Below are 11,024 nucleotides of genomic sequence, written 5' to 3'. Positions count from 1 at the left end.
AATGAAGATCCTTATTTGTATTTGCTGAATTACAAAGGACTGCCTTGTTATGAGCATTATTCATAATTACATACATAAATGTAGCCGTCCTAGGGACATATACAACAACACACGGTAGGAGCATTGTGAAGCTCTACCTCCTAATAGTCACCCAGGTGTTGTAATCCTTGTCACACACACCTCCAGCATTTGTTGCTAAGTGAAAATTCTAAAGCTGGAGAATCTAATCATTCCCAAGGTTCAAATATTAAACAGCCGTTTAGCGTAGAACCTCCCTATAAGACACTATTTGGAAAACATAAGCAACATTTGCATTAAAAAATGTTTACAATATTTGAATTTCCACATATCCCATAGTCTCACTGATATACACAATATAGGGTACATTTTTAAAAGGAGTATTTGGCTAACAAATATTTATTTAAAATATTTTTAATCTTCAAAATGAGTATACATTCATTTTATAAAATTAATTTAAATATAAATTAAAGAAAAAATGCTACAGCATAATTAACTTAATTTAACTTTAAATCTTTTTTCAAGTTTGAATTTGAAGACATGCCACATGAAGAGGAAAAACACGTCTGGTATGCATCAGTCATTAGCTAAAGTAGAATGTATTAAAATATTTTAATACATTGTTAACTAATTTAATGTGCCAAAGAAATCAAACATGTACTCGAGACTATTGAAGAAAAAAATGTTAAAGGATTCTGGAAACTGATTAAGGAATGTACGGGTGAGGTGGCGGGATCCATGCTGTGCTCCGTCCCAGAGGCCAAGTGGGTAGCCTATCTAGGGGAAATATATGGTAAGTGGCCGAGCAAAGGGGAAATAATCTCATCAAGCTGGCCAGAAGTGAGGGATGACATACTAGTGCATTTCACCTCAGGAAATATTAGGAATGTAATAGCTGGCTTAAACCTAACCCGAGCGGCCGGACCAGACAATTTACCAGCAATTATCATAAAAACTAACTCAGACTGGTGGGCTGAGTTTTTTCAAATATGTTTAAGGGGATATTAAAGACTGGTATCATGCAAGAAAGTTGGAAAGGGGCAATCATTAGACCTGTTCATAAAAAAGGTGATGTAAATTCCCCAAAAAATTACCGCCTAATAAATCTCCTCGATATTGGGAAAAAGGTATTCTCCAAGGTAATCCTAGGCCTGCTAAAGGATTGGGCAGAGGATAACCAGTTAGTACCCCCAGAACAGGGTGGGTTCAAAGAAGGGCATTCGACGGTGGACCACTGCTTTGCTCTCTGGGCCATCGCGCGGATGTCGATAGAACAGAGGGGTAATTTATTCTGCTGTTTTGTGGACTTCCGCGCGGCTTTCGATCTTGTGGGTAGGGAGCAGTTATGGGCAACCTTGGAAGGATATAATCTACACGGAGACCTTTTGGCCATTATAAAAGCCTTACACACAGAAAACTGGGCCCAGATAATCTTGGACGAGGAGGGTGGATTGTCTGGGAAGATCCAGATTGGAAATGGCTTGAGGCAGGGTTGCGTACTCGCCCCACTGCTTTTTTCTCTGTTTTTGGCCAACCTACCAGCAAAACTAAGTGAGGTTAAAGGGGCGAGTCCAAAATTGGGAGGGAACCATGTTTCGTGCCTACTATACGCGGACGATTTAGTGATTATGGACCTGACACAGATAGGCCTCCAGAGGAAATTAAACATGTTCAATGAATACTGCCGGAATAAAAAGTTAACAGTGAACATGGATAAAACTAAAATTTTATGCTTCGGTAGGAGTAAAACTAGCTTCCTGTGGTATCTGGATACAAAGCCACTCGAAAGGGTGAACGAATACAGATACCTGGGAATCTGGTTTAAGAGTGACCTTAAATGGTATACCCATCTGGAGGCTCTCAAAATGAGGGCATCTGCCTCTGTGAAGGGGCTAAAAAGATTTAATAGTGTGTACGGGGAAAATTCAGATAGGCCGGTCATAAAAGCCTACCTAGCAATGGTCCCCCCCCCCAATTCCTGTATGGGGCAGAAGTGCTCTATTTAAGTGGGAAAAAAGGGTGGGATAAAGAGGAGGGAAATATTTTAAAAAACCTGTTCTCTTTGCCTAAATCTTCTATAGTACATGCTGCAAGACTGGAGCTGGGAATTACCTCCTGGGCAGTAACTGCCTGTATGGCACTAATCAGCTTTTGGCAGCGCCTAGGGTCTGGAGAGCACTTAAAAATTTCACAGTGGTGTAAAAGTGAAATTGTCGCTAGAGAACTGACCTGGGCGAAAGAAACAAGAGCCGCACTAAGTGAAGCCTATGATGTGTTGGGTTTAAAACTATGCCCCGAACTGAGTCATCCACATATAGCTAGGAGGGAATTGACGTCACTGGGAGCCGAGACGTCCCGCACATATGATAGAGAGTATCTCTCGCAGAAAGTTTCGGTGTCATATATGACCCTGGCCTGGGAACTTAACCAACAGTACCCCTATTTAGACAGATTGCCCAGCTACCGCCTAAGACGTGAGGTCCTAAAAGTGCGAATGGGGATAAACCCCTGCTATGGGAACAAGGAAGCCAAAAATGTTATGTTGAATAATAATGGAACCTGTACTTGCGGGTTGGGTACCCACTGCGATATTGTACACATTTTACTAGATTGTATGATGTTTTTAGATTTACGAAAAGAAATTTTATGTCCGATTTTTAAAAAATAGAGGATCAGAAATAGGATGCAAGCTGCTAGCTTTATAGCTGAAATGAGGTATCTAGATATTACTTGTGCTATGGGGAAATTTTTGTGTAAAGTCAAGTTGTTTCTAAAGTGTTCAGAGTAAATATCTTAGGCGGCGCTCATGGGGGGAGGATGAGCCTGTACATGTAAAGGTTAATGTTGTGATTTGGATCCTTTGGAATTGATTTGATGCTGATGGAAATTACCTGGTCTTTTGAATGTGGGAACCAACATTCCTCAAAGATGTAAATAATCCAGGCCTCTTGAAAGGGCACAAAATTGTATACTCTCTTGAATTCTCTAGAGTTGCAGGGTTAAGTTTTGAAAACTCCACCTCTGCACCAATGACGGAGCGTATGTGTCAACCCAAAACACAAAAACAGGTGGACTGCAACCAATAATTAACCCACTGAGCAATGTTTACATAAGATATGTTTCGGGTAATGATCAGCATGAGACATACCAGACACAGTTAGTGAAACACCAAATCCTCTTTCATGAATTAATAACACACTCCAAGATCAATAGAAAATAGAGCATTTATTTTAAAATGTTTATTTTAAAATTATATTCTAGTGCACCCAATATGAATCTTTACAGGTCCTCGTGCCATCTTCCCTGCCCGCATTCTTCAGCCTCTGTTGCCTTCGATATGTGTCTCGTCGGCTTGTTCTCTGCTGGCTTTTGACTCTTTGAGCTCATTTTTCTGCTTTTCTTCTTCTCGTATTCTGCTTATTTTTCTTCCTCTTCTCTGTTTACTCCTGCCCTCTATTTTTCCTCTTTCTGCTCATTCCTAACCTTTTTACCCACTTAATGCTAATTTCTGACCTCTGTTTTACCTTGTTCAGATTGTTTCTGACCTTTATTTTGCTTCCATCTGCTTGTGTCTGACTTCTATTTTTCCTCTTTCTTTTTGTTTCTGAACTCTGGGGCATATTACCTAGATATAGCGATATTTATCGCTAAGCAGGGTTAGCGGGAATAATTTTATCGCCGAGCTCCGCCGATTTTTATCACAGATAAACCTTGCTATTATCAAGGTTTATCTCAAAAGCGATAAAAATCGGCCGAAATGCATGAATATCGCTGAAAAGTCAGAGATATTCAGGCATTACCGAGCTAATGCTCTTAGACATGTTATCCACCTACCATTGGATAACATGGCTAAAAACTGCTCTGGGCAGGCGTTAGCTTTTGGAGATATTCGCGCTAGTCGCGAATATTTCCAAAAGTACGTCTTTGTAGATAATAGGAGATAGCGATGTTAGCGACTGTTTAAAGTCGCTAACATCTTGGCACGCCCACTTTGCATGTCATTAGCGATAAATATCGCTGACATTCAAAGTGGGCACCCAGATGATCGCTATCTCCTACTAGCTGTTGCTAACTGGTGTTAGCGACAGCTAGGTAATAGGGCGATAAAATTATCGGCGCTTTAGTGGGAAAAATTCCCGCTAAAGCGCCGATAAGGACCTTGGTAATATGCCCCTCTGTGTTGCCTCTTTCAGCTCTTCATTCTGCCCCTTTGTCCTCATTTATGACCTTTATTTTGCTTCTTTCTGCTTCTTTCCTCTCTTTTACAGTCATTTACCTCATCCCACCACCCAGCACCTTGCCCTCCCCCTTCAACAGTCCTCCTGTCCAGCTTGTTCTCAGTCCGTTACCCTGCTGCTTTAGGTTTGTGCATTCACTGATCATTCTCTGCTCATTTTCTGCCCTTTCTGCTGCCTGTTTTCTAATCATTTTTCTTCCTCTTCTCTGCTCACTCCTGCCTTCTATTTTTCATCTTTCTGCTCATTTCTTTGTTTTTTTGCCTCTTTCTGCTCGTTCCTGACCTTTGTTTTGCCTCTTTCTACTAATTTCTGACCTATATTTTTTCCTCTTTATGCTCGTGCCTGACTTTTGTTTTGTCTCTTTCCGCTTCTTTCTGACCTGTGTAGACACTTTCTGCTTTTTTCTGACCTCTGTTTTGCCTCTTTCTACTAATTTCTGAGCTTAATCTTTGCCTCTTTCTGCTCATTTCTGACCTCTCTTTTGCCACTTTCTGTTTGTTTCTGACCTTTGTTTTGCCTCTTTCTACTAATTTCTGAGCTTAATCTTTGCCTCTTTCTGATTATTTCTGACCTCTGTTTTGCCACTTTCTGCTTGTTTCTGACCTTTGTTTTGCCTCTTTCTACTAATTTCTGAGCTTTATCTTTGCCTCATTCTACTCGTGTGTGTCCTCTGTTTTTCTTTTTTCTGCTTGTTTCTCAACTTTTCTTTGTGTCTTTCTGTTCATTTTCTCCCTCTTCCAGCTGTTTCCCTCCTCCTGCTGTTTTGCTCCTTAGCAGCCTCCAGAAAGACACTCAAGGCCTGGCTCTCTGATGGATCCACAGTGCCCAGATACCCCTAGGGGTGACCTTGCTGTGCTATATAAATGCTGTTTGATTGATGAATTGTAACCACAAAGATGGAAAACATTAAGGCAGCAAAAAAGGTTACAAATAGTGTAAACAGCAAAGAGTAAATGTTGCTATGTATTTTATAACAACATCAACTTTATTTACAACCTCTAGGTGCATTAGCAAAAACAATCCCCTCTAAGTTTCAAAGGTGGTTCAGGCTTGCATACCTGAATCAGAACAGTAATGCTATTTATCAGTTTGATACATTCCTGCTATTTGGGCCCACCGGATCAGCTATGCATATGTGATAAGCACTCCCTCTAGACAGACAGCCAGCCAGGGGAGGCAGTTTGTCTCCCAGGAGCCTTCAGTTAGAATGGATGTTGTTATTGTGTCTGTTGTGTTCCCCGCTATTGAGTTCCACTTGAATTTTTAGCTCTCTGTGCACAATTTTGTATGAGATAATTGAGTAGCTTCATGAACAACATTCAGAAGAAACCATCAGTAGAGAGTGGTCAAATGCCCTTTCAGCTACTTTTATTTAATTAGTCAGTGATCATTCAAAATTAAAATGGAATGAAACATGCAACCATCAATTTTCAAGAAAGATCTGCTATTTCATAATAATTATTTAAAAATGAAATGTTCACCTCTAATGAACTCTATGAATACATTTACACAAGTTTATTTAATACAGATGCAGGGCAGAAAAATGTGAAAAGAATATGCACTTGATAAATCCATATTCACTTTTGATTATTTGATTAGCACATGTTGTTTACACAAAGGAAAGGCCCTAATAGTTTCTAAACAGTGACTTTCATCTTAATGCTTTTTTGAAAATGATTCAATTTCTTGTACTTTCTGAGTTGTTTAGCCTGTCTATACTAATCCACCAATCCCTTGCCTTCTTTAGCATGCGATACACATCCCACGTATGTAAGGAGCAGATTTACATGTTCTCATTACTTCATATAGATCTTCAGTGCTTTCTTTGGATAAAAACCGCCTCATTTTTATTCAGGTGTCTCTGAAATACAACATTTCTTACACAGCACATAATATAACGTGTATTTGTAAATTTCACTGAACCTCCAAGGTTATGTTGGTATTCAATATAATATGATCCTCCTTACCCACTAATTTTTATCAACCTCAGAAGGATGAAAGTCCTGAGTAGGTCTGATATTTGAACCTGTAACCATGAGATGAATCATCATTTCAGGGACTGGATGTATTTGTCTACTGAGTTACTAGAACAAACTGCCATGATGGTCTTGGCTGCTGCAGACATGCCAAAGATGAGGTTGTACTAATAAAAATGTTGTGTACATCAATTGTAGATATCTGATTTTTAAAATTGTTTTTGCATTAAGTACTGTTTTGTATTCATATCCGGCCTCCAAAGGATGATGTAACATTTAGGAATGAAGATACAACCCAATAGTCCTGCACTTGATGATAAGATGGCGAAGATCTCCACGGCCACCAAATACTTCCCCTGTGTGCTCAGATATGCGGGTATGAAAGAGACCCAGACAGCCAGAAACACAAGCGTACTGAAGGTGAGGAACTTGGCTTCGTTAAAACTCTGAGGCAGATTACGGGCATAAAATGCAACCACAAAGCTGACAGTGGCCAACAAGCCCAGATATCCCAACATCAGATAGAAGAAGAGAACGGAGCCCTCGTCACACTGGATGATGGTGGTGCCTCCCATCTGTATCTTCACTGGGAATGGAGGGTCAAGGAGCAGCCAGACTGTGCAAATCAGGACTGGAGCTACTGAACAAAGAAGGACCACTCCAACGGGCATTCTGGTCCCAAGCCACCTTGAAGAGCGGCTGGTGGGATCGCGTGCATTGAAAGCTTTAATCACAGTGATGGTCTTGGCCAGAATGGTAGAAATGCTGATGGAAAATATAATTCCAAATGAGTTTTGTCGGATCATGCAGGTAGCCCTATTGGGATGGCCAATGAAGGTGAAGGATGAAAGGAAGCAGAGCATGAGGGCAATGAGAAGCACGTAGCTGAGCTCTCGATTGTTTGCTTTGACAATTGGCGTGTCCTGGTACTTCTTGAAGATGCAGAGAACAAGAAGAGTGAGCAGGAAGAGGAGGATGGTGAGGCATGAGAGTGTGATTCCCAAAGGCTCCTCAAGGGACAGGAACTGGAGAGTTGTGAGATCACATCGGGTTCGCTCTTCATTGGGCCAGTGGTCTTCAGGACAAGGCCAGCAGTCACGGGAATCTGAAGAAAAGAATGGAGTTGGTTACTGATTGCAATTTCTCTAATTAGGAAGTGTCACATTGATACTAGGGTGAAAGTGCATCACTGTGAGACAATAAATCACCTTTCTGTGGGTGTCGCAATCAGTGTTTCAGGTCCTCTAGCAGCATTTAATTTACAGGCCCTGGGCACATATAATACCCTCTACTAAGGACTTATAGGCAAAGTATGTATGCCAATTGTTAACAAGTCAATCAAACAGTGTTTAGGGAGACAGCACATGCACATTGGCACTGGTTGACATTGGTAAAGTGCACACAGTCTTAAGGCAAGCAGGCAAAACATTTGGGGGAAGACCACTCTAAGGCTGACAGGTATACCAGCAGGTTAGTGAACAGGTAATGCATTGTGATATAGTGTTATTGAAAGAGAAGAGACTTTTCTCTTTCTTAACATTTTGCAGACTGGAGGGTTCTGGTGGATAAGGGAATGTTGTTCCATATACTAGGTGCATAGATGGAAAAGACTTTGTGATATAGTATGTTTTTTTCTATAAAGAGGTAAAACTTATCTCCTGCATGAATTGCAACAGAATTGGGGTGGAATTGGTAAAGGTATTCAGAAAAATATTGAATTAAAAATATTGCCATACCAGAATATTGAGTCTAAAATATTGTGATATGGAAATACAGATAGCAAGAATATCGATCTAAAGAATGTCGATTTAAGGTAAGTAATACCGAAGTCAAATATATTGTTTTAAAAAATATTGTTTTTAAATATTGTTTGGTGCTCTTACAATGTATGGCACAGGTTCTAGTGTAATCTGTAGCTGGAAATAGGAACGTGGTTAGAATGGAGATTGCTGTGGGGTTCAAAGCTAGGGAATTTAATGTCAGTTGGTTGAAGTGCTGCAGTATTGTTATGCCGTAATTCTGGACTGCTCTGTGTTACAAATAAACTTCACTCTACAGCGATCACAGTGTGGATGTCATGTGTATAAATTACAAAATTTTTATGTGGCAACAAGTTGCGGAACTGCCACAGGGCCCATGCAGTGTTGGCATTTTCTTCCGATAGTCAGCTGGTGACTGCTACTTCTGTATTCAGTTTCTCGGATCCAGCCATTGTCTTTAGAGTTGTGCACAATATGAGTTCCAGATGTGGGTCATGGCAAGCAGCCCTTTCATGGCAGTCAGAGAATGACGTAAGGAACTTTTGTTTGTGCCTTCTCTTTGACATCTCTTGTGGATCTTCGACCCTACGTGGCCCTGTCACACGCCATGACGCCGGCCCCGATTGGACTTCACTCTTCCATTGGCATAGTGTTGTTGATGTGCATCTCTTAGTAATCAGTCTCTTGTGTTTGAATTCTGCCTCTTTAATTGCTCCACCAATGCACACAACCTCAACGCTTTTTTTTTAATTCATCGTGTGTTGCTCACGATCTCGCTGATGCGCAGTCAGTTGATAAGGGTTTCCTTTTTAGGAGTGATACGTTAGTACCATCTATGGGGTTGAGGATGAGGTTCATTAAGATAGCTCATGAAGGACACATGGGGTGTACATTTACTAAAATATGGCTGAGACACACTTTGTGGTGGCCCTCTAGGGATAGAGAGGTTGAGTCATTTGCGGGAGGATGTACTGTGTGCTTGTCTTCAGAGAAAGGTATGGCTGTGAGGAAACTCCCTCTGCAACCCATTGAGTATCTTAAAAGAGAATGGGTGAAAATGGGGTTGCCTTGTTGGGTCATTTCAACAGGTTGTCAGGACAGTTTTGTTTTGCGTTGGTAGCAGTTGGTTTGTACTCAAAGTGTCCAAAGGTTAAGTTTGTTCCTGAATACAATGCCAAGGCAGTGGCTGATTTTCTGAGGGAACTCGTTCTCAGGGAAGGTTATCCTCTGTTTTTGATTTCTGATAGTAGTGTTAAATTTGTAAATGAAGCAATTAATGAGTTTCTCAAAGCTGGTGCTGTCAAGCATTTGAAGATGTCTTTGTATCGTCCTCAAACCAATGGGCAGGGGGAGCATATGAATTGTGTGTTGGTCTATTGTGTCCAGTGGATGGTCAACAACAAGTGTGTAGTTGTCAATGAGGTAAGGTCTCTGTTGTGGTTTTACCAAGCTACTCCCGAGTCTACTACTCAGGGTTCCCCTTTTGAGCTGTTGAGAGGGAGGAAGTCAGCTACCAAAAACTGCCCAGGGTGAATGAGCAAATACATCAAGTTTGGCATGAACTCAATATTTGTGATGCAGAAGCAAGGGCAGATGTAGAAGTGGCCAAGTTGAAACAAAAGGTGAATTTTTGACAGTCCCTACCATGTTAAGATTTGTAAGGTGAATGTAGATGATTGTGTTTTCATTAAAAAGGGTGGTTTTGTTAAAAATGGTGGCAGTACGTTTAATGGACCTTTTGTGGTTGACAAGGTTTGTGGAAATTCTGTGAGAGTCTGTAATAAAAATAAAAAATAAAATAAAAGAAAATGTGGTCCAAATCAACTAGATCAACAACACTTAACATCCTTAGATTACATAGAACACTGGAGGAGGCTCCAAGTCTCTGGCTTTTTGTGTGGTGTTAGACCTAGAAAAAGCATTTGAAATCATAGACTGAGGGTATATGTGTGCGAGTCTGGATGCGCTGGGCATTAGTGGCATAATTTAGCACCCTAGAAAATACCTTTACAAAGTCACTACAGCCCGGGTGACAATAGGGCAATGGATACCGGTTGATTTCATGGTCGGCAGGGGCATACGTCAAGGCTGCCGCCTCACCTCCCGACTCTTCTCCATGTCAATGGAGACGCTAGGCCGGAGAGTTTGGCAAGCAGGCCATAACTAGGGCATGCTGATAGGAAACATGATTCATGTAGTCTACCTATTCACTGATGATGTTCTAATCTAGATCAGAGACAATAAATGTGGCATTGTTGAAACATTGAATATTCTGGGCTCCTTCTGATCAGCTTTGGCACTAGGAATATATTGGTTGGAAACCTGCATGTACCTGAACCATCCAGATTGCCCCATGCAGCACGCTGTGATGGACGCTCATGCCCTCCAATGGGAGCCCTGGACATTTAGCTATCTGGGTATCAATGTTTATCATATGTCCTGTGACCTCATAGATGGGAGTCTCATGAAGGCAATTGTTTATCTCTACTCTCTATTAGCCTTCTGGTGCTCCCTTACCTTCACAGTGCAGGGCAGAGGGCGCTTTCTAGGATGGTAACGCTTCAGCGCCTATTGTATAATTTTGTTAACTTACCGTTGAGCATTCCCTTGGCGGTTTCATCTGGAATAAGGGAAGGCAATAGGTGGCACTGAAAAGATGGCCTTAGTGCCTGAACTTTGAGCATTACTACCTGGTATCTCAGCTATATCTGTCTACCCACTGGCTGGCAGGGAGAAACATAGTGCAGCTGGGATGGGCCCCTGGAAGGTGGAGGTAGCAGGAATTATGTCTACCTAGGGCAGTAATCCCCTCCCCTACTAGTGGCCCACTACAGGTAGCTTATGAAAGCGTGAGCATTTAGAGAAGATATAGTCTTGAAGGGATTGGAGCTTTGGAAGTAGGCGGGTGTATGCACCCTGGGCAACCTGTTCCTGGATGGAGCCCTTATCACCTTTGCTCATCAGGTGGGCACTGAAGGCCTCCCGGTAGGCCACTTTCTGGCCTATAGGAGGCTAGTGTGTTAAATAGAGAG

The 11,024-nt window shown here is 41.5% G+C and overlaps 1 protein-coding gene across 1 annotated transcript in view; it reads right to left on the bottom strand.

Annotated features, from left to right (window-relative positions):
• Positions 1–6,441: 6,441 nt before the first annotated feature.
• LOC147718206 (vomeronasal type-2 receptor 26-like) overlaps positions 6,442–11,024 on the bottom strand; it is a 95,419-nt gene continuing 90,836 nt past the window's right edge. The window contains exon 4 of the mRNA XM_086967165.1: positions 6,442–7,337. Coding sequence (XP_086823291.1) covers positions 6,442–7,337 — 896 coding nt within the window. The remainder of the gene's footprint in view (positions 7,338–11,024) is intronic.

The sequence above is a fragment of the Lissotriton vulgaris genome, chromosome 4_1 (genome assembly GCF_964263255.1).
Source record: "Lissotriton vulgaris chromosome 4_1, aLisVul1.2, whole genome shotgun sequence".
Taxonomy (NCBI): Eukaryota; Metazoa; Chordata; class Amphibia; order Caudata; family Salamandridae; genus Lissotriton; species Lissotriton vulgaris.
The sequence above is the reverse complement of the archived record's forward strand: the minus strand, read 5'-3'. Positions and strand labels throughout refer to the sequence as shown.